The sequence below is a fragment of the Chiloscyllium plagiosum genome, unplaced genomic scaffold (genome assembly GCF_037043375.1).
Source record: "Chiloscyllium plagiosum isolate Xiang-an unplaced genomic scaffold, Cpla_swu_hap1 HiC_scaffold_7, whole genome shotgun sequence".
Taxonomy (NCBI): domain Eukaryota; kingdom Metazoa; phylum Chordata; class Chondrichthyes; order Orectolobiformes; family Hemiscylliidae; genus Chiloscyllium; species Chiloscyllium plagiosum.
In genome coordinates, this window is record NW_028270145.1 from 63,520,333 (window position 1) to 63,543,762 (window position 23,430).

The window sequence follows — 23,430 nt, forward strand, 5'->3', positions numbered from 1 at the left end:
CGCTGGAATCATGCTATTGCGAACAGAGGCAAGCATTCTCGAAAATACCATTCCCTACTTCTTCAGCAGTGTTATAGCCAAATCGCATTGCTGAAACATGCTTTATAAGAGAACTACCTGTATCCAAATCTAACTAAAACATGTATTACAATATTCTACATTTTTCCAACACAGCTGCATACAATACCACCTATCCGCCTCCAATTACTTAAGAAGTTTCTGTTGTGCCATTTTCCCCATATATGGCATTACCATTGCATTGTCCAACAGAACCCTATCAGCAATAATGATCTTTAAAACAATTCACATTATGTAAAACTTCTTTGCCTGTAATTTAAAAGTACTTGCACTGAAGTGGCAGATCTCACCTAATCTTCAAAATGTTTAGCTATTCACAATTTAAAAGATCAACTGCAAACATTACCTCATATACACTACTGACACCCACTCTGCCTCACCATCATTTACTTTGATCTCCTTCTCTGCCCTGTGCCTGACATCTACATTTGGAAGAATTACAATCTTATGCAGTCAAATGTTGTGAAGGTCAAGATTATTGCCTTTGGCCCCTCAAGAAAATCATCACCCTTGCTACTAATTTGATCAGCCAACGCCCAAGGCTGACTCAGAATGTCACTTGTATCTGTTCATCTGCTGCTGGAAACACTGATCCACATCAAGACTTGGCCAGTGCAGTGCTCAGCTCACCAGCCTCATCCCCAACATACACAATATATTTCAGCTCATCCAGCACATTGAATCCATGTCCTAATGTGTTCTAAATCCCTCATTGTCCAGGATTAGCTCCTGTAGCAGTTCAAATTTTAAATTCTTCATATTGATATCCCTTTATGGCTGAGACCTTCCATCTTTGTACCCCAAGCAGGATGGTTAGAGTAATAGAAAACTAGAAACAATACAGCTAGCAACCATTCCTGATCTCTTTTGAAGAACAGAATTTTTAACTTCTGTAAACTGAAGAAAGGAATAAGAATACCTCAACAAGCGGTGTAGATTCAAACGACACAGGAAATAAAACACAATTATGCATGCTTTAACAATGCCAAAGTATTAATAATCTCCAATTTTTTAATTCCCTTACAAGTTCATACAACGAAATCAAAGTGCTTTGTACTCAATTTGCAATGGCAGAAAAGTGCAGTTTTGGATGTAAGTGAATTCCCTCACATTTCAGCATGGTGCATGTTTTCTACACACGTTACTTTTGTCTCTCCTGCTGCACAGTGTGAAGTTGGATCTTGCATATCAGCATCTGTGAAATAGTTGGCAATTATAAAAGTAGATGTCAACATTTTGATAAGGCACAAAGTTTGTTAAGAAAGTTTTACCTTTAGGTGGCAGTTGAGCTGTAATATTCATATTACACAAATTGCCATGACAACATTCTACTGTCTGATCTGCTGATGGTGGAGTCTTGCATGTCAGCTTACTCTGTTCATAAACTTGGAAGCAGCCTTTTTGATAAACTGGATGACCATCATTTATGCTCAATGATGCGAAACACTGCTGCCCTACACACTGATCCTCTCCTCCACAAAACATCCCTTCACACACGCACTTATAGAGGCCTGCACTTAATTTTGGCTTCTCCTCTGAAAAACAAAAGTTCAAAAATAAAGTGAGCCATTGGAAAATTCTTAAGAAGCAACTAATCAAGCCCATGACAACAGGTAACATAATAACTATGAATCACTAACACAAAAAGTACTAAAGGTCAATCATAACTGTCCGTACATCCTTCTCACAATAGTTCCAAACGTATAAAATCTCAAAACCACGATACTTAAGTGGTATCAGGGGGAAGGTAATAGAGTAGATTAGATTAGATTCCCTACAGTGTGGAAACAGGCCCTTCGGCCCAACAAGCCCACACCGACCCTCTGAAGAGTAACCCAACCAGTCCCATTTCCCTCGGACTAATGCACCTAACACTATGGGCAATTTAGCACAGCCAATTCACCTGACCTGCGCACCTTTGGACTGTGGGAGGAAACCCACGCAGACATGAGGAGAATGTGCAAACTCCACACAGACAGTCATCCAAGGCTGGAATCGAACCTGGAACTCTGGTGCTATGAGGCAGCACTGAGCCACCGTACTGTAAAGGTAATGTCTAAATCAGAGTCCAAGGGGACATGAGTTTGAATCTCACCGTGGCAAATGGTGAAATTTGAATTTGATGAAAATCTGGAACTAAACCTTAGACTAAAAGCAACTATGTAACCATTGTTAATTGTAGTAAATGCCCATTTGGTCACTACTGTCTTTTAGGCAAGAAAAGCCGTTATCGAGGGGTGACCTTATAGAAGTTTATACAATGATGAGGAGCATGGGGAGGAGTCCAGAACTAGAGGGTATATCCACAAAAGACTCCTGCAATAGCTACCTATCTCTCTTACCTTTGCTGGAGTTAACCCATCTATGTGACTGTATCTGAGACTTTCCCCCACTTCCTACAACTGCCATCCATCACATACTGTTGCTGTTGCAGTTGCAAATTCCTCATTGCTTCTAACTGCCTCTCCAACTGATCCATTTGATCTGATAAGATTCGCAGCCAACAGCATTTATGGCAGATATAATCCACAGTAACCCTTAAACTCTCCTCAAACTCCCACATCTGACAAGAAGTACATATCACTCTATTAAAGGCCATTTTTGCTCCTTCACAATCTATAGACCCAGAAAATAACACCGTCTTATTCCTCTACAAACACTGCCCCAGGTTAAATTAATAGTTATGGCTTATATTTTAAGTTTAATCAAGAGACATATCTCCAAAAAACAAACAAAATCAAGAAAGACGCCACTCTACTCACTATTGCCGATTCTCTGCAGGCCACACTTAAAACAATGATTAACTTATCCGATTCTGTGCTGTGAACTTCACCCAACAATTCCTCCAAGATCAGTTGTGAATTTCACTGTTTGTTAATTTTCCCAGATGCACTCCTAAAGGGGCAACTTTTTCACGCAGATTGGTGTGTGCATGGAATGAGCTGCCAGAGGACATGTGGAAGCTGGTACAATTACAATATTTAAAAGACATCTGGATGGGTATGTAAATCGGAAGGGTTTAGAGACGTATGGGCCAAGTGCTGTCAAATGGGACTCGATTAATTTAGGATCTCTGGTCGACATGGATGAGTTGGACCAAAGGGTCTGTTCCCGTGTGTGTCTCTATGACTGTACGGTTACACCTAAGTGTGATCCCGGACACACATCAATGTGGTTGACTGTCTTTTAAAATGGCCCAGTCAGCCATGCAGTTCAAGGGCAAACTATGCTGGCTCAGCAAAAACACAAAAAAAGTGGGTTTTTTTTAAAACTTTTATTCTCAGTAAAGAAGCATCTACTATTGGCCTCAAACATATTTTTCCATTGCAACAAGTGTGAATTATTGCAACTGCTGCAAGGTTATGCTTGCTGGAGCTTTTAAATTGATTACTGCAGTCCCTCAAAGTGATGTCTGTGATCTGTATAAATAAATGCAGACTTATTGGAATTCCATCTTTCTGACTTTGTTTTCTTGCCAACTAATGTTTCAAGTTAAAACAAATGTTTGGAAGGCTTTTCTTTCAGAGGCATTCTTCTTCCACTTTCTGCCAGTTTTGTCATTAGAACCTTATCTTAAAGTATGTTGCTAAAGTCAGAGTTAAAATCCAATTTCAAATGATGTGCCATTCCTTTAACTCATTACCCATTGTTGGCCCATTCCTTTAACTCATACCCATCTGCATCAAGCGATGCAGATTTTTTACTTATGGAAGACAGCATTGCTTTTCAAAGCAGTGACGGAAATACCTTGAGAATGAGTGACACGGGGAGTCTTTGAGTTTAGGAAATTCTGTCTGATGATAGCCCTCTGATTGTCACAAACAAGACCTCAACCAAAGTTGTAAGTGGAAGAGCAACAGGGCCTTTGAAGTGAAAATATCTTTCTACCTCTGCATGGGATAAAGAGAGAAAAACCAAGAATGCATAAAAGAAAAAACTCTACCGAGAGCAGACCTAGATTTGTCAGGTCAACTATTATAGAGTCATAGAGATGTACAGCATGGAAACAGACCCTTCGGTCCAACCTGTCCATGCCGACCAGATATCCCAACCCAATCTAGTCCCGCCTGCCAGCACCAGGCCCATATCCCTCCAAACCCTTCCTATTCATATACCCATCGAGATGCCTTTTAGATGTTGCAATTGTACCAGCCTCCACCACTTCCTCTGAAAACTCATTCCATAGACGTACCACCCTCTGCGTGAAAAAGTTGCCCCTTAGGTCTTCTAGTAATACAATTTCTTTGGAATATTATACAATTCATCCAACACATACACATTGGAAATTTAGAATATGTTTAGTCCAGTATAACTTTCACAAAGTAAGTATTTTTCCAGTAAACTAAAGCAAAATTGGGGTTTCCACAAAATAGAAAAGTACTAAAATTGGAGGGAATCCTGAGGGACAGGATGTACTCGCTCAAAGGTAGAAGACAGAGGGTGGTGGTGGAGGATTGTTTTTCAGACTGGAGGCCTGTGACCAGTGGAGTGCCACAAGGATTGGTGCTGGGTCCTCTACAATTAACCCTAACCCCCCCAGCCCTATCCCCCTCCACCTCCGAGGCTGCAGCCTCATTCCTGACGAAGGGCTTTTGCCCGAAACGTCGATTTTTCTGCTCCTTGGATGCTGCATGACCTGTTGTGCTTTTCCAGAACCACTCTCTTAACTCTAATCTCCAGCATCTGCAGTCCTTACTTTCACCTAGATGCAGAAAGTTGCTCCCCTTGTGGGAATGGTTTGGACCAAAAGATATGATCTCAGAACAAGGGGTTGCACTTTTAAGACAAATGAGAGAAATTTCTTCTCTCAGAGGGTAGTGAATCTATGTGTTTCTTTACCATAGATGGCTGTTGAGGCTGGGTCATTATTATGAGGTACATGAAAAGGCAGATTTTTAATCAGTGGGGCATCAAAGGATGAGGAAAAGACAAGTTAGAATTGCGGATTATTAGACCAAATCATGACTTCATTGAATGGCAGAGCTGGCCGATTTCTGCTTCTATGCCTTATAGTCTTATAGGGTAAAAATCCAATAATTACTATTCCTTACCTTCACAGCTTGAACTTCGAAAGGTCAATGTCACCAACATAGGAAGGATCATTGTACCAGTTAACATCATACAACTGAAACAAAACACACCACACCACAATTAACATTTCAATGCATCTTTGTCTCCCCCATGCACATCTGATTTTTTTTAAATAGACAAAAATAGTCAGTGGGAAGAAATACACAATTAAACAGGAAAACCAATCACAAACAGACAGACAACAGTATACTTGAGCTATCCAAATACTCCCTAGCTTCAGGGCATTTCTGAAACCATAACGCTCTTGAACCAACCAGCTTGCATACAGCACACTGGTGAATTTTTTTTTCTCAAAATACTGCTGGTTGAGCCAGATAACATATGTTTAGATAGCTGAAATCATGCCAACAATTTTGAAACATCAGCATTCTGCTGGTTGTTTCTTTTAGGTCAATGTGCTGAAAGTTACTGTATAAATGTTATAATACAGTTCCAGCAAACTTTAAACAGGCACATGAACACAACATCCTAAAAATAGAGGTGGATGTGTGGGGTGGGGGAGCTAAGTAAATACTTTGCAGAAGATGCAAGGGAAAATTATTGAAAATTCCTCTACTTGTCTGCCCAACAGAATACCCTGTTTGCTGTGTTATTAAAAAGGAAAAATGGTAGATCCCAAGGCCAGACTTCAGTGCTGCATTCTATTCAAATTACATGTCAGTTGATAGCTGGTTAATAATAAACATCTTGGCCTCACAACCCAGTTCTGGAGGCAAGCATGGTTTCCTGCTGGTTTGCTGCTTCTGCACAGCCTTACCCACTGCGAATTATAAAATAATATGTTGCTGGGATAAAGTGTTTCCTTTGCAGTGATAATCCCTGAAAATACAGTTCTTCTTAAATGAAGCTATGTTCGAAAGTCTTACGCCTGCCAAAGCCAGACATTTTTATGGTTTCATTTCCTTAGTGAAATTTAGAAGCCACAATTAGGGTCGTCTAGCAGGTTACACCGAGATACACATCAAAAAGCCAACTCCTGCAACATATTTATTTTTGCCAGAACTAAGGGGCTAAGGTAAGATTGTCCCTAATTACGGACTTCATTATTCATTGCTGTGGTGTGCTCCATTATTAATAATCATGAATACACACACTGACAAAAACATGTTTGGGCCCAGACCTCCAACAACAATGTACTATGTTCATTTTACTGTATGCACCACATGTCATCATCAACACACATTTAAATTAAGAGATTTAACGTAGTAAAATGCCCAAGGCACTTCACAAGAGCATTATTAAACAAAAGTGCACTGAGTGAAATAATGGGAAATATGGGCTAATGATCTGAAAATATGTTGTGGTTCTGTTCGCCGAGCTGGGAATTTGTGTTGCAGACGTTTCGTCCCCTGTCTAGATGACATCCTCAGTGCTTGGGAGCCTCCTGTGAAGCACTTCTGTGTTGTTTCCTCCAGCATTTATAGTGGTTTGTCTCTGCCGCTTCCGGTTGTCAGTTCCAGCTGTCCGCTGCAATGGCCGGTATATTGGGTCCAGGTCGATGTGCTTATTGATTTGAATCTGTGGATGAGTGCCATGCCTCTAGGAATTCCCTGGCTGTTCTCTGTTTGGCTTGTCCTATAATAGTAGTGTTGTCCCAGTCGAACTAATGTTGCTTGTCATCGGCGTGTGTAGCTACTAAGGATAGCTGGTCATGTTGTTTCGTGGCTATTTGGTGTTCATGGATTCAGATCGTTAGCAGTCTTTCTGTTTGCCCTATGCAGTCCTCGCATGGGATCTTGTACACTAACGGCACTGTTCACCTCTATCGACAAAACCCTAGCCAGAGAAACAATAGCCAACCTGCCGGACATACAAAACAGACAACAAGACCGGGAACCTATCAACAAAGACGGCATACTCAAACTACTGGACCTGTGCCTCACAACACACTTCACATTTAACAACCAAATATATGAACAAATCACCGCACACCCATGGGCTCACCCATCTATGGACTCATAGCAGAAGCGGTAATGCAAAGGTTAGAACAAACAGTCCTACCGCAAATTCAACCCAAACTCTGGATCAGATATGTTGATGACACCTTTGTAATCATTAAAAACACAAATAGAAAACACACACCAGATCATCAACTCCACACTCACAGGAATCCGATTCACTAGAGAGGAAGAAAAGGACAACCAACTCCTATTCCTAGACGTGATGGTACAGAGAACACCGAACGGAGAATTCACCACAAAAGTATACAGGAAAGCCACACACACAGACCAAGTCCTAAACTACGAAAGCAACCACCCCAACACACACAAAAGAAGTTGCATCAAGATACTGTTCAAAAGGGCCACAACACACTGCAGTACACCAGAACTGCAAAAAGAGGAAGAAGAACACCTCTACAATGTATTCGCCAAAAACAAATACCCCCGCAATTTCATCAACAGATCCCGAAGGGAAAGACAACGGAATGAGGACATGCCACAACCCAAAGGACTAGCCACATTACCATACATCAAAAACATTTCTGAACTAACAGCCAGACTACTACGACCACTAGGACTCATAACAGCACACAAACCAACAGCCACTCTCAGACAACAACTCACCAGGACAAAGGACCCGATACCCAGCATGAGCAAAACCAACGTAGTGTACAAAATCCCATGCAAGGACTGCATAAAACACTACACAGGACAAACAGGAAGACAGCTAACGATCCGTATCCATGAACGCCAACTAACCACGAAACGACACGACCAGCTATCCTTAGTAGCCACACATGTGGATGACAAGCAACACGAGTTTGACTGGGATATCACTACTATTATAGGACAAGCCAAACAGAGAACAGCCAGGGAATTCCTAGAGGCATGGCACTCATCCACAGATTCTATCAACGAACACATCGACCTGGACCCAACATACCAAACATTGCAGCGGACAGCTGGAACTGACATCCGGAAACGGCAGAGATAAACCACTCTAAATGCCGGAGGAAACAACACAGAAGCTTCACAGGAGGCTCCAAAGCACTGAGGATGTCACCTTGACAGGGGACGAAACGTCTGCCACACAAATTCCCAGCTCAGCGATCAGAACCACAACAACGAGCACCCGAGCTACAAATCTTCTCACAAATCTTGATCTGAAAGTATGGTCATAGGGTTAGTCTTTAAGCAGTGCCTAAGGCAGAAAGAGAGGTAGAGTGGTAGGAGGTATAAGGAAGGTTTCTAGAGCTTCCAGCTTAAGCAACCAAAGGGTGCTACTAAAGGTGCAGAGATTAAAATCAGAACATTCACAAAACTAGAATTAGTGGATTTAGGTCATGAAACAAATTATCACCTTACTGCTGTCTGTCACTCTACCACACTGATAAACTAACCTCTGCGTATGCTCTCCTTAACCTATTGGCCAGTTCAGAATATATATATGCCTATTAGAGAATAGAGATGCAAGACAATGATTAAAAAGGCTCTTGATTGACAATGCATTTATTTTCATATCATAATGTATGCATACAAACACATTGACCTTGTTAACACACTAAACCAATCTGGGATATCAAAATATAAAATTACATAAATGTGGAGATCAAGGAATTTGGAAAGTGGTTATTCCACATAAAAGCTAGAATGTGAAAATTTATAGCATTTGCATTTTTTTACTGTTAATTGTTGAATTGTGGCCCATAAAGTTATTTCTAAAAGAGAACTGGATGGTTGCTTGAAAGGGAAAGAGAATTAAGGGAACGAGAGAGTGAGAAGAGTACAATTAGATTACATAGCTCACGTGAAGAAAAAATGAGGAGGGACTTTAAGGACCAAACAAGCTATATTTATCCCTTGCAGTCTGTTATTCTACATAAATCTTTAGTTAGCAAACCTTTGATCTGTGGGAAACAAAAACAAGAGTGTATCTAAGGAAATATAATAATCGAGCACAGAGACCTGAAAATCATTGGAGACTTGGAAGTCATTTGAGAAAAGTAATATTCTGCGATTAATAGTGATGTTTATCTGATCTATCCCTTGCTTTCCTGCCACCTAACCAATTCTGGCTTTAATTGGCCAAATTTTTTTGGATACCATGGGCTCTCACCTTTGTAATCAATCTCCCATGTTGGGTCTTATCAAATGCCTTACTGAAATTCAAGTCCACAACTCAATCACATTGATCAGACATGACCGCACCTTAACAAAACCATTCTGACTGTTCTTGATTAATCTCAGTCTCTCCAAATATAGATTAATTCTGGCCCTCAGAATTGCTTCCAATAGCTTCCCCACCACAGAGGTTATCTCTTGCACCCTTCTTGAATAATAGTACCACATCAGCTGTCCTCCAGCCTTCTGGCACCTCTCCTGTGACCAGACAAGAATTGGAATTTATTGCCAGCACCCCCATTATTTCCTCCCTTGCCTCACTCAACAGACTGTGTATAGTTCACTTGAACATTTATTTACTTTAATCGTCTGCCAGACCACTCAGAATTTCCTCTCGGTCTATGCTAACTTCTTTAATTTTAATCATTGTCCTTTTCCCCGATATCTAAACCCACAACACCTTTTTCACTGCTGAACACTGACCCAAAAGTATTCATTTCAAATCCTACCTACCTCCTCTATCTCTGTACACAAATTACTACACTGGTCCTAAAAGGGTCTTACTCTTTCCCTACCTATCCGGAATGTACTTGTACAATAACTTTAGGATTATTCTTTCTTGGCCATCTTTTTACTCCCCTAATTTTGTTTTTAAGGTTCCCCTTGCAGTGGTCTCAGGTCGTAACTTCACCAGGTTGAAACTTCATTTTTTGGTGCAAATGGTACTGCTCCAGTGTGCCTTCATGCCATTTCATTGAATCAGGGTTGTCCCCTAGCCTGGTGGTAATCATGAAGTGAGGGGATAGGCTGGGCTATAAGATTGCGGATTGTAATGAATATCATTATGCTGTTACTGATAGCTCATGGGGCCTCATGTTTCCCAGTGGTGTGTTGTTCAATCTGTTTGAAATCTAACTTATTTAACATGAAGTTGGCATTGTTACCTGAAGCAGAGGCTGTGGGGTGACCTCAGAGATTTATAAATTCATGTTTTTCCTGGATCATTGGAGGCTAAGGGAAGACCTTATAGAGGTTTATAAAACCATGAGGAGCATGGATAGGGTAAATAGACAAGGTCTTTTCCCTGGGTTGAGAGAGTCCAGAACAAGAGGCCATAAGTTTAGGGCGAGAGGGGAAAGATTTAAAAAGAGACCTAAAGAGCAACTTTTTCATGCAAAGGGTAGTGCGTGTATGGAATAAGCTGCCAGAGGAAGTGGTGGAAGCTGGTACAGTTACACGATTTAAAAGACATCTGGATGCATATATGAATAGGAAGGGTTTGGAGGGATATGGGCCAAGTGCTGGCAAATGGGACTAGATTAATTTAGGCTCTCAGGTTGGCATGGACAAGTTGGACCGAAGGATCTGTTTCCGTGCCTTTCATCTCCATGACTCTATGAGGGGCATGGATTGAGTATTAAATAGCCAAGGTCTTTTTCCCAGATTAGAGGAGCCCAAAACTAGAGAGCATAGATTTAAAGTGAGAGGGGAAAGATTTTTCACACAGAGGGTGGAATATGTATAGAACTAAGCTGCCAGAGGTGGTGGTGGAGACAGGTACAATTACAACATTTAAAAGGCACCTGAATTGGTACATGAATAAGAAGGGTTTTAAGGGATATGGGCCAAATGTTGGAAAATGGGACTTGATTAATTTGGGATATCTGGTCTGCGCAAATGAGTTGGACCGAAGATTCTATTTACATGCTGTATAACGCTAAGACTCTATGGTTAGTGCCATGAAAGTGATACAATTATGAAACAGAACAAACAGCATCTGCATTTACAAGCAATTTCTTGGAAGATTTAATATGCTGATATATGTCCATAACCCTCAACCTTTTGTTGAACACCTGAGTTAAAATTTAGTGATGCAGTTGCATTAAAGTTAAAACAACCTTATTAGATTGGAATTTCAAATGTGCCTTTAAAAAGAATAATAAAATATTGAAGTCAAAATCACAGCTGCTTAAGGCAGGTTCGGGATATGGCAATGAACCAGACAAAAAGGAAAGTGAAGGAAATTTTCACATGTAATTTTTGTTTGGCTGGCAGGGTAAAAATGAAGATACAATTATGAAAACATTTGATATTTTGCTTGAAATAACAATTGAACTAATTTGCATTTATCAAGGGCAAATTCTGCTGGCTCTCAATGTTTGTGCACAGAAACCAAGTTTGGCTTGAGAATTTAATGCATTGGAGCACTCAACTACTTTCATTTTGCAAATATTGGACCAAATTTGGGTCCTTTCATGTGCAGGTTCAGCTGAATGGTCAAAACAGCAACTTCAGTTGGCGAGGATTCAGAACAGGAAAGATAGCCATGTTTCCTATTCTTGATCAGTATTTGGTAGTCCCTATGGGAACGAAATAAATTGAACTCTGGGTTTGGCTGTGGTGCCTACTTATGCTGAATCAGACAGCTGAATACAACATTGATTTATCCTCTTCCATGTACTCAGTCCCTGGCAAGAAACTTTTATTTGTTTAACAGAGTTTAAAACTCTTTATTCAGGCAGTTAGAAACTAAGTTGCTGCAAACCTACAACACAAGCTTACACCGTTGCGCTACAATTATACTGCACATTAGATCTGTCTTCAGATAAAGCCAGCTGTGGGAAGGTTCATGTTAGATGCATAACAGGCAATTCTGCAGAGTTCTGCTTTCTGCAAGTACGATTACTGTTTTTTCCGCAAATCACTTCTCAGAAAAGTTACCTCTTTCTCTTTCCAACTCCAATCCTTGTGCATCTGCAACTAAGCAGGGTTGTCAGTCTACTTTTAAAACTACCACAGAAATGATTTCATGGAGAGCAGGCCAACCTTGCAACCAAAGTCATGAGCTATAAATTATGAAATCTTCATGAAACATGGTAGTAGCCACCTGAATAGCTAAGTTTGCCTTTCAATTCAAGGTGCAACATGAAACTTTGAAATTTGATGGATAATTTAACATTTTCTTCATGCTAACAATAATAATGTTTTGAGCGGTAGTACAAATTATATCAAAAGTAATCCTCGCATCAAACTTAATAAATGGATGCTTGCATCAGAATTAGGATGACTTTTTATAATATAAAAAACATAAAAACTAAGATTTCAATCATTTGCATTTCTCCTTTAGATACCTCCAACAATGCCATCACAATTAATATCTCCTTGTAGTAAAGAAAATTTTATAATCCAAAAATTTTGATATTGTTAAATATTTTAATTAGGTACTTTTATTGCAAACTGACCATCTAAATGTCAAAGTGATACATACATTCAGTGCTTTCCTACCTATAAGTCAATCCTGTATCTGTAATCTTATCAGTTACAGATAAATTAAAAAATAACGACTCCAATTACAATGAACATTTCAAAAATCAAGCATACATATCATCAAAATTTCAAATGTATCAGAATATTTGTGGCTACTTCTATAATCATTCCCAAATAATCTCAAAACTAGCTTTCCAGCATGAAACAAAAATGGTAGAATATTGAACAGAGAGAAAAAAAAAATAAGGAGCTGTTCACAGTCAGCTTCAATTTAAATTTCCCAAATGCATTTAATGTTTAGGCTCAATGAGATCAGCCCCAATCTAAACAGTGCATAGATTTTTTTCACCGCGTTCAAGCTACGCTTTTTAACAGTTTGTGAAAAACCATAGATTTAGCTTTGTTAACTGTTCAACAAAAGGGTGACTCATAAATTGGGGTCAAGAAGTACCACAATGCAGCTCATCTTACAGTACTTTGAAGTACACATCACAACTCAACTACAAACGGGGAATTTCTTTCACTGAAACATTGACTGGTGCACTATTAGCAATCATGGACAGTGACAAAATACACAACTACAATATTTAGCTACTTCTCTGAAACAGCACAAGTGAGACAAAATAGATTTGCTTAAGTATGAGATATTGTATTTAAATGTGCCTTGAGAATCAACTCAAAGTAGGCAAGCAGAAAACCAGAAGAACACAGCAAGCCAGGCAGCATCAGGAAGTGGAGAAGTCAACATTTCGGGTATAATCTTCTGCAGGACTCAGGGTGGGTGTAGGAGGAACTGTAGATAAAGGGGGTGGCAGGGGCAGGGGTGGTAAGGTGGGGATAGGTAGAGGGTATAACCTGGTTGGTCAAAAAGGAGGAACGAATCTGGTTGGTGGCAGGGAGTAATAAAAAGGGAGAGGGAAGGGCTGGGAAGGGAGTCAGTGGATGAGGAGGGCGGTTATTTGAAATTGAAGAACTCAGTGTTGAGCTCTCTGGGCTGTAGGCTGCCCAGGCGGAAGATGAGGTGTTGCTCCTCCAATTTGCCATTTGGTTCTTTGTGGCAATGAAGGATGCCAAGCATGGTCATGTCTGAAAGGGAATGGAATTAAAATGGGCAGTGACTGGGAGGTCAGGTCGGCCCCTGTGGGCCCGGCTGAGATGCTCGGCAAACTGCTCCATAAGTTTACATTTGGTCTCCCCAGTGTAGAGAAGACCACATCGGGAGCACCTACTGCAGTAAAGTAGACTGGGAGAGAGACAGGTGAGCTCTGTCTCACATGGAAGAACTGTTTGGGACCCTAAATGGGGGTGAGGGGGATGGTGTACCAGCTGGTTTTACATCTTTTCTGGTTGCAGGGCAAAGTACCTGGGGGTTTGGAGGGGTTGGTGGAGAAAGTGGTGCTAACCAAGGACTGTCGAAGGGAACTCAGGCAGTAAAAGGAAATTAAAGGGCGACATTTTATAGTGGCAAACTGAATGTATAATTCAACAATTCATTTGTTACGGCAAAATATCAACAGTGCAAACTGATTCAAAATGTAACCATATTTCTGGTAGATTTCCAGGAATCAAGAATTCAGAGTACATGTTTGGATTTTAGGTTTACTTTCACAATAAAACAATACATTTTCCACCACCACTCTACACCACACTGCAGCTGTAATTTAGGATTGCTCTCTAAGGGCTTCCTACAGTACCTTGCGATTATGTCATAGAATTGCACATTACTGACCAGAGGAAAAAAGTTAGAACAGATAAAAGTGCAGTATGCCAGACTAGATGGCATTATAGTCTTGAATGGTAGAGTTTTAAGAGCAAATGGACATGAACACACAAAGATAAATTAATCCTGAGTTATTGTAATTATACGATAAGAGCCTGGTCTATGATTACTACATATAACAATATTTAGTATGAAAGCATAATGAAGTGTGTTACTTTGAAGTCTAAATCTAAAGACAGTTCTTGACTTTGTCTTCTCCTTGTCTGGTTTGTCTCAAATCCAAACTCAATGTAGCATTAAACTTCATGATGAAAGAAGGATCATAAAGCTATTTTTAGCATACTGATGTGCCAATAAAATATGCACTCAGGAAGAATAAATTAAATTTTCAAGCTTTGTATATCTTACATTTAAACCTGTTCAACACATGAATTAAATCAAATGATGATTCAGTTTGGGGTTGGGGGACAAACAAGAAGATAAAACATAGAACATACTCTAAAAGACCACAAACTCCAACTTTCATGTCCATTGCCATCACCACCGCCCCCCCCCACCCCCACACCCCACTCTGTAATAGGATGATTTATGACTGCCAGTGCAGAAACACCAATTTGTGTGGACACATCTGAACATCATTCTGTACCAGAAATTAAATGCAAAGAATTTTCATTACTTTAAAAAGTACCTGGGTACATACATGCATAAATCATTGAAGGCAGCAGAACAGTTTGAGTATATAGCATCCTGGACTTTGTCAATAGGGACAAAGTACAAGAACAAGGAGTTATGTCAAACCTGCATGGGATACTATATTGTCCTCAACTGGGGTATTGTATTGAGTGAGATTAGATTAGATTTCCTACAGTGTGGAAACAGGCCCTTCGGCCCAATTAGTCCACATCGACTCTCCGAAGAGTAACCCGCCCAGACCCATTTTCCTCTGACTAATGCACCTAACACTATGGGCACTTTAACATGGCCAAATCACCTGACCTGCACATCTTTGGATTGTGGTAGGAAACCGGAGCACCCGGAGGAAACCCACGCAGACACAGGGAGAACGTGCAAACTCCACACAGACAGTCACCCGAGGCAGGAATCGGACCTGAGACCCTGGTGCTGTGAGGTGGCAGTGCTAACCACTGTGCCATCATGCCACCCCTAGTTCTGGAAACCACACTTGGCATGATTTATAAGGCAATATGAGAGGATGCAGAAAAGATTCATAAATGTAACTTCCTCATTCCCAGAGCCAGAGGATTGGAGAAGTTGAGACCATTCTCCTTTGGGGAAAAGAAGGTTGATAGGAGATTTAATACAGATATTCAAATTCTTAGTGGCTGGGCAGAGCAGATAGGGAAAACATCACTGATCAAGAACCAGAGGGGATAAGTGTAAGGTAATTGGTTAAAGAAGCAATATCACAATTTAAAAAAAAAAAAGATTTTTCAGGCAGTAAGTAGTTCGCATCTGGATTGTACCACTTAACTTGCAATGGCAACTAAGCTGAGTCCTTTCAAAACAGGAAATGAATTGTGAGAAAGTAAACATTTGGTGGACTACAGGAAAAGACAAGCTGAATTCGAGCTTCAAAGTGTCGGCACAGATAACAGACCAAATAGCTTCTTGCTGTGCTGTAGCCATTCTATGACTTCACATTCATCTGAAAACAGCACTGTACTGGACTACTTTTGAAATTACTGACAGAATTTACATCTGTCCTGGCAATAATGGGTAAAGGTGAATCTGCAGACGATTCACATGCCATTAGATTTTATTATGAGGAATAAAGTCAACTAGGTAGCTGATTCAGTAGTGTCTAATTTGTACACCCAAAGACACAGATTTATGTTTCAGAGCTTTCTGAATTGAAATCAAAAATGAAGTGTTGGAACTATTTAGCAGTCAACATCTGTAAAGAGAAGCCATAAAATTACTGTTTAAATAAGCTCAAATGATTCTCAGTACAAAAGGAGGCCATTCAGCCCATTTTGTTCATGCCAGTCAACATAGACCTGGCTATACTAATCCCATTTTCCAGCTTTTAACCATAGTGACAGTACACATTAGTATCTAAATACTGCTGAAATAATTTACATTGTATTTTGTTTTCCATATTTTTTTTAATCTACAGGTAGCACGGTGGCTCAGTGGTTAGCACTGCTGCCTAACAGCATCAGGGACCTGAGTTCAATTCCCCCTCAGGCAACTGTCTGTGTGGAGTTGCACATTCTCCCAGTTTCTGCATGAGTTTTCTCCGGTGCTCCAGTTTCTTCCCACAGTCCAAAGATGTGCAGGCTAGGTGGATTGACCAAATGGCCTCTTTCTGCACTTTAGGGATTCCATGATTGCAAGAATTTCTGATACAGCTGCCCTATCAGCTGGGTGGTTCCAGAATCCCAACATCCTCAAGGTGAAATAGTCTCTCCAACTCTCCTCAGTCTTCTAGCTCTTATTTTAGATCAATGATGGACTCCTCTACTGACAGAAAAGTTGTTTTCCTATCTACTGTACCATGCACCTCATTAACTCATACACTTCTATCATCAGGTCCCTTCTCAACCATTGCTGTTCCAAGGAGAACAACCCCAGCCTATCCAATTCTTTCCCCCTTTGATCTGTCATTTTAAAATTCATTTGTGGAATGTCGGGGTCGTTGGCTGGCCAGCATTTATTGCCCCTACATAGTTTCCCTTGAAAAGGTTGTGGTTAGCTGCCTTCTTGAACCACTGCAGTTCCATTAAGGAGGGAATTCCAGGATTTTGACCCAGTGACACTGAAGGAACGGTGATATACTTCCAGGTCAGGATGATGAGTGGCTTGGTAGGAAACTTGCAGATGGTCATGTTCCCATGTATCTGTTGCCCTTGTCTGTCCAGTTGATTGTGGTCATGGCTTTGGAAGGTGCTGTCGGAGGACCTTTGGTAAATTTTTGCAATGCATCTTTTAAATAGTACATGCAGCTGCTACTGAGCGTCAATGGTGGAGGGAGTGGATGCTTGCAGATGTAGTACCAATCAAGCGGGCTGCTTTGTCCTAAGCTTCTTGAGCGTTGTTGGAACTGCACTCCTCCAGGCAACGGGTGAATATTACACTCCTGACTTGTGCCTTGTAGATGATGGACAGACTTTGGGGAGTCAAGAGATGAGTCACTCATCACAGTACTCCCAGCCGCTGACCTGGTCTTGTCGCCACTGTGTTTATGTAGTGAATCCAGTTGAGTTTCTTGTCAATGGTATCCCCCACTATCAACATCCTGGGGGGTTATCAGTGATGGGAACACCATTGAATGTCAAGGGACAGTGTCTCTTATTGATGATGGCCATAGCCTGACATTGATGTGGCATGAATGTTACTTGCCATCTCCAACAACCACAACGATCGTCCTGTGTGTCAGGTATGATTCCAACCAGTAGAGTGTTTTTCCCGATACCCAGTGATTCTAGTTTTGCTATAGCTCCTTGATGCCACACCTCAGTCAAATGTGGCCTTAATGTCAAGAACACAGTAGTTCAGTGGTTCGCCCTGTTCCATCAAAGCGCCACGGACCCAGGTTCAATTTCAGCCTCGGGCGACTGTGTGGAGTCTGTACATTCTCAGTGTCTACGCAAGTCTCCGCCAGGTGCTTCATTTTCCTCCCACAGTCCAAAGATGTGCAAGTTAGGTGGATTGGCTATGCTAAAAATGCCAATGTATCCAGGGATGTATGAATTAGCCATGGAAAATACAGGGAGTAGGGTAGGGAGCTGAGTCTGGTTGGGATGTGCTTTGGAGAGTCAGTGTGGACATGTTGGGCCAAATGGCCTGTTTTCCCACTGTAGAGGTACTATTCTATTGACTGTCACTCTCACCTCACCTCTGGAATTCAGATCTTTTGTCTATGTTTGAACCAAAGCTGTAGCGAGGTCAGGAGCTGATTGCCCTGGGTGGAAGCCAAACTGGGTGTCACTGAGTAGGTTTGTACTGAGCAGGCACTGCTTTATAGCACTGTTGATGAGACTTTATTGATGATCTCAAGTACACTGATGGGGTAGTAATTGGCTGGGTTGAATTATTGCTGCTTTTTATGTACAGAACACATTTGGTAATTTTCCACATTGCCAGGTAGATGCCAGTGTTGTGACTGTACTCGAAGAGTTTGACTAGGGGAGCTCCAAGTTTTGGAGCACAAGTCTTCAGTACTATTACCAGAATGTTGTCAGGCCCATAGCCTTTGCAGCATCTGGTGCCTCCGACCATTTCTTGATATCATGTGGAATGAATTGTGTGGTATCTGTAATGCTGGGGACCACTGGAGGAGATTGAAATTAATCATCCACTCAGCACCTCTACCAAAGATTGCTGCGAATGTTTCAGCCATATCTTTTGCACTGATGGGCTGGACTCTTCCATCATTGAGGTTAGGGCTATTTGTGGAGCCTTCTCCTCCAGTGAATTGTTTAACTGTCCACCCCTATTCATGACTGCATGTGGCAGGACTGCAGAACTTAGATCTGATCCATTGTTCATGGAATTGCTTAGCTCTATCACTTGTTGCTTATACTGTTTGACACACAAGTTAGTCTTGTTTGGTAGCTTCACCAGGTTGACACCTTCTATTACTAGCACATGCTTTTCATTTATTTCAAATTTTCAGTTTTTAAATTTGTTTAAAAATGTCAAATACAATATATATTTCCTTTTATTGGATTCACTGTCTCTTCCAATTGTTATCTTCTTTCTGCATTTCTTGTTCCAGTCATTTATGCAATTACAGCAGAACAGCAATATAAATTACTACAGCAATTTGCACTTACATGGCTACCTATATGACAGTTTATCAAGCATTTCACAGAAGCAAATAAAATTTCACATTAATGACAATTTATTCACATGGCCAATGGGGTAGGATTCAAGAGCATCTTAAATGAAAATCAGGAGCTTTGTTGATGTTCAGCATTTTACAGTACTCAGTACATCAAGATTTTGTTTCAAACAGTTTTCCCCATCTGATCAGGAAACATAAACTTCAACTCTCTGCTCAAGCACACATTCTGTCAACAGAACTTTAAAACAAATCAACATATACATGCTTGTGTTACCCACTTGAAACATTTCCAGGACAGCACTGCCGCAGCCTCCCTAATGCCATTGTGGGTGAACTGATACCAAATAGACTGCAGCAGTTCAAGGCCCCTCATCACCAAGAGTATCTAAGGATAGGAAATGAATACTGGGCCAGCCAGTATCACTCATCCTATGAATGGATTTTTTAAAAAAAAGATTTATTTTCCCCTGGTTTTGTTCTCTTCCAACGATGGTATTTACATCCTAATATGGAAGTGTCATTGTTCAGTTGTGTTCTCGATTCCACGTATCCCTCTATTATTGACTTGAACTCATCCAGCACTTAAACAGCATTCTTTGATGAATTAATTCAACTGCAAACCCCACCACCAACCTTTTGCACTTTTAAGAGCAGGCTGCACTTAAGGTAAACTATACCAAATAATATCGCAGCAATTTAAAAAATAGAAAATCGAACACCAGATGAGAGGGTTGCAAAGGGAAAGTGCCAAGAGAATCCCACAAACCATCCACAGAAAAGATTAGGGCAGGGAGATTAATTGCTGACCACTAGACCAGAGGACTTCACAGCAGTGCCACAAGAAATCAAAGGATCGCATTTAGGTGATTGATGTCAGTTAATATATCTTCACATAACATTGCCTACACACCAATGAATTCTCATGCTCGTAAACTAACATCGCCCCATCATTCACCCAGCAACACTCCATGACAATCAGGGCTCACACCTAACACCCTGATACTTCTTCACACACTAAACAATGATACCACCCTTACACCCAGCTCTTTAAGTTATCGTATGCTTATGTCTGTCAGTTAACCCAAATGCAGCAGTGAATTATTACTGGTATTCTACCCTGTCCTTTGAAGGAGATGGCTGTACACAATAAAAGAGAAGAAAGGATACCTGATTATGGACAGAAATGGCAGCGTCTACTCAGCCCTACAAAGTTAAAAATCACAACACCAGGTTATAGTCCAACAGGTTTAATTGGAAGCACACTAGCTTTCGGAGCGATGCTCCTTCATCAGGTGATTGTGGAGGTCTCGATCGTAACACAGAATTTATAGCAAAAATTTGCAGTGTGATGTAACTGAAATTATACATTGAAGAATTGATTGTCTGTTAAGCCTTTCATCTGTTAGAACCGAATCAGCCCTACAAAGGATTTGGCTCTCCCTCTCCAGAGTCCTGATGAAGTGTTATTTTTGAAATGTTGACTCACTTGCTCCTCAGATGCTGCCTGACCTGCTGTGCTTTTTCCAGCACCACATTTAATCGACTCAGCATCATGGGGCCAGCTACAAGCAAACTTACCTCAACCTTGTCACTAAGAAAATTGAAGACAGCAGCTTGTTGCCACCTTATGCTCTTTCCCAACTCTCAGATCACCCTCATCCCAAGATTTGAGCTGTCCATACATTTGGGAACAGAGAAGGGCAACGTTTGTCTGGGGCATCCTAAACAGGTCAGATACCTGGGTGACATTCACCAAAGTTCATTTGAATGATGATCACAGGATGGCATGCTGAAAAGGTAGCAATGTCCTGGGAAGTACAAAGGAAGAGGAGAATATGCAGTTTTTTTTAAATGAATTGTCACAGGTAAAAGTTAAGAGGGTCATCTTTGAAATATTAAGTTTAATTAAGATTTTAAATCTTTAGTTCTTAATATTCTTCAGGATAGAATGAAAAAGCAAAACACAGAAATAAAGGTGATTTGAATTGAAATATGAAAGACCAAATGGGGATTTAATAGAAATGTTTAAATTATATGAAGAATTTTGTTCAATGAATATGGCAAGATCATTTCCTTCACTTGATGTATCAGTAATGGGTGTATCGATGTGAGGTAGTCACTGAGTGCACAGAAGACAGGAATTTCTTTTGATTTGCTCTCGTTGAGAAAGGTATCCTCCTGTGCTATAAAAGGTCCATGATTTTTTTAAGAAATAATCATCAATAGCCCAAAATGTATTCGTGTAGTAAGCAAGTATTTCATACTTTGTGCTCTTCACTAAGAGGATATTTAGTTGTGAGTCTTGTCCATTTTTTCTGGAAATCTTCTCTAAACTTTCTACTTCTCCACTTTCATCCACATTTAAAAGGCAAATCTCTGACAAAATTATCTCTTGTGCCTGCTTAATCAGTGTTCCACAAGAATCATTGAGTCACAGAACAGAAATGGACTCTTCAGCCCAACGCATCCATGCTGACCAGGTTTCCTAAACTCAATTAGCCCCATTTGCCTGCATTTGGCCCATACACCTCTAAACCTCTTCTATTTGTATATCTGTTTAAATGTCTTTTAAATATCATAATTATACTTGCCTATGACAGCTCATTCCATACATGCAATATCCTTTGTGTGTAAAAGTAACTATTCACATCCTTTCAAAATATTTCCCATCTCACTTTAAATCTATATTCTCTGGTTTTGGACTCTCTTACCCTGGAGAAAAGACCTTGGCTATTCACCTCATCTATGTCTTTCATGATTTATAAATGCTCTAGGGGAAAAAGTCCCAGCCTACTCAGCCTCTCCTTACAACTTAAATCTTTCAGTTTAATAACACCATTCCTATAGCAGGGTAAACAGGATTGAATATAGTACTTAAAATTTGGCCTTATCAAGGTAGAGGAGTGTGCCAAATGCCTTCTTCAACACCCTAACTACCTGTGATGCCATTTTCAAGGAATTATGTATCTGTACCCCTAGGTCTCTCTGTTTGAGAACAAATCCCAGGGCCCTACTACTAACTGCACAAGTCCTGCCCTGGCTTGTCTTACCAAAACATAATACCTTGCATTTATCTAAGTTAAACTCCATCTGCCACTCAGCCCACTGGCCCAGTTGATCAAGTGTACCCAGCACCGATCCTTGTGGCATACTGCTGGTCACAGGCTTTCAGTCCGAATAACCACCCTCTCTATATATAGGGATTTCATGTTTTCTTTTCAGAAAAGTATACATAAAAGCAAAATTTTTTATTTCTTTGGTGACATCTGGAGTAACGGTACTGATCAAGTTCATTAGGACATCCCAGTGATGCTACTTAATGCAACTTAGAGACGACCAAACCCTTAACAGTGTTTCTTTCAATTCCCAGTATTAAGTCAAAACTATGGATGTGATAGAAAAGGGAACCCAGTTTAGTATTTGAGCAACCTTCCATACCACTCCACCCTATCAAGTCTGTGACTGCATAGCACAAATACATTGGACATTTTGCACTTTGCTTGAAGATTGTTAGGTCTTTTGCTGGAGGATGTTAACCTAGTGCTGATTTGTGAATCAGTTTTCAACTGGAAGATCTTATCTTCCCTCTTCACAGAGGGAACAGTTTCTTAATGCCAGTCCATTACCTAATCTGGAGAGCTCTTAAATCTCCTAAATTCCTTTTGCAAAGGAACTGTTCCATGCTAACTCAGGTAGTTTTCCTACAACATTATCTGAGGACCTATAATCCTGAGAATGTCCATCATGGAAAACAGTTGTTCTGTTATATCAAGTACTTCCTCCTTTGAAGTATCCTGGATTTCTGGAGTACGGATATCTTTCTAAATGGAAGAAATGGCTTCCGGGAGTCAAAAACACCTCATCTCACTCAGACTAGACAGCTTCAGCTGCCTCTTGTTGTTTGATTGGTGAACCTGACTTTATCATTAGTGGTGTTACTGGAAAGCTGTGGCTGCCTTCGCATTACATTTGCCACTAGCATTGGCAATTCTTTTGCATTCAAATTGTTCACACTACTCAACTAACATCTATTAAAAAAATACAAAATAATGTTGTGTTACTATTTCTTTTTGTTTAGTTGTTATTAGTAAACTCTCTCTGGTAATTCAAGAGGATCTAGTTAAATCCACTCCTTTTGAAGCAGAAGTTCATTTGCTTCTGGGAAAAAAAGCTATCCACAGGGTAATAGATTCTTGTTGAACTAATCTTATTGTCACCAATTAAATGAGGATTGGGGCGAAAACTGAGGGGAGCCAGTTAATCCCTCCTCACCCAGAAGCTTAATGATTTGAGATATCCCACTGGAACCATAAACTGGGGAATCTCATCCAGAGACTGCTCATAACATGGTGTATAGGGCAATGATTCAGAATACTTTGTTGCAGATAGTACATTCTACACTA

General features: G+C 40.5%; 1 protein-coding gene across 2 annotated transcripts in view; it reads right to left on the minus strand.

The window, feature by feature from the left end:
* Positions 1–23,430, minus strand: part of LOC122551613 (activin receptor type-1-like) — a 165,838-nt gene that overhangs the window by 53,483 nt on the left and 88,925 nt on the right. For both annotated transcript variants that reach the window (XM_087989072.1, XM_043693797.2), the window contains exons 2-3: positions 5,130–5,203; positions 1,350–1,613 (exon numbers count right to left, since the gene is read on the minus strand). In XM_087989072.1, the coding sequence (XP_087845198.1) occupies positions 1,350–1,613; positions 5,130–5,199 (334 nt within the window). In that variant the 5' untranslated portion in view covers positions 5,200–5,203. The remainder of the gene's footprint in view (positions 1–1,349; positions 1,614–5,129; positions 5,204–23,430) is intronic.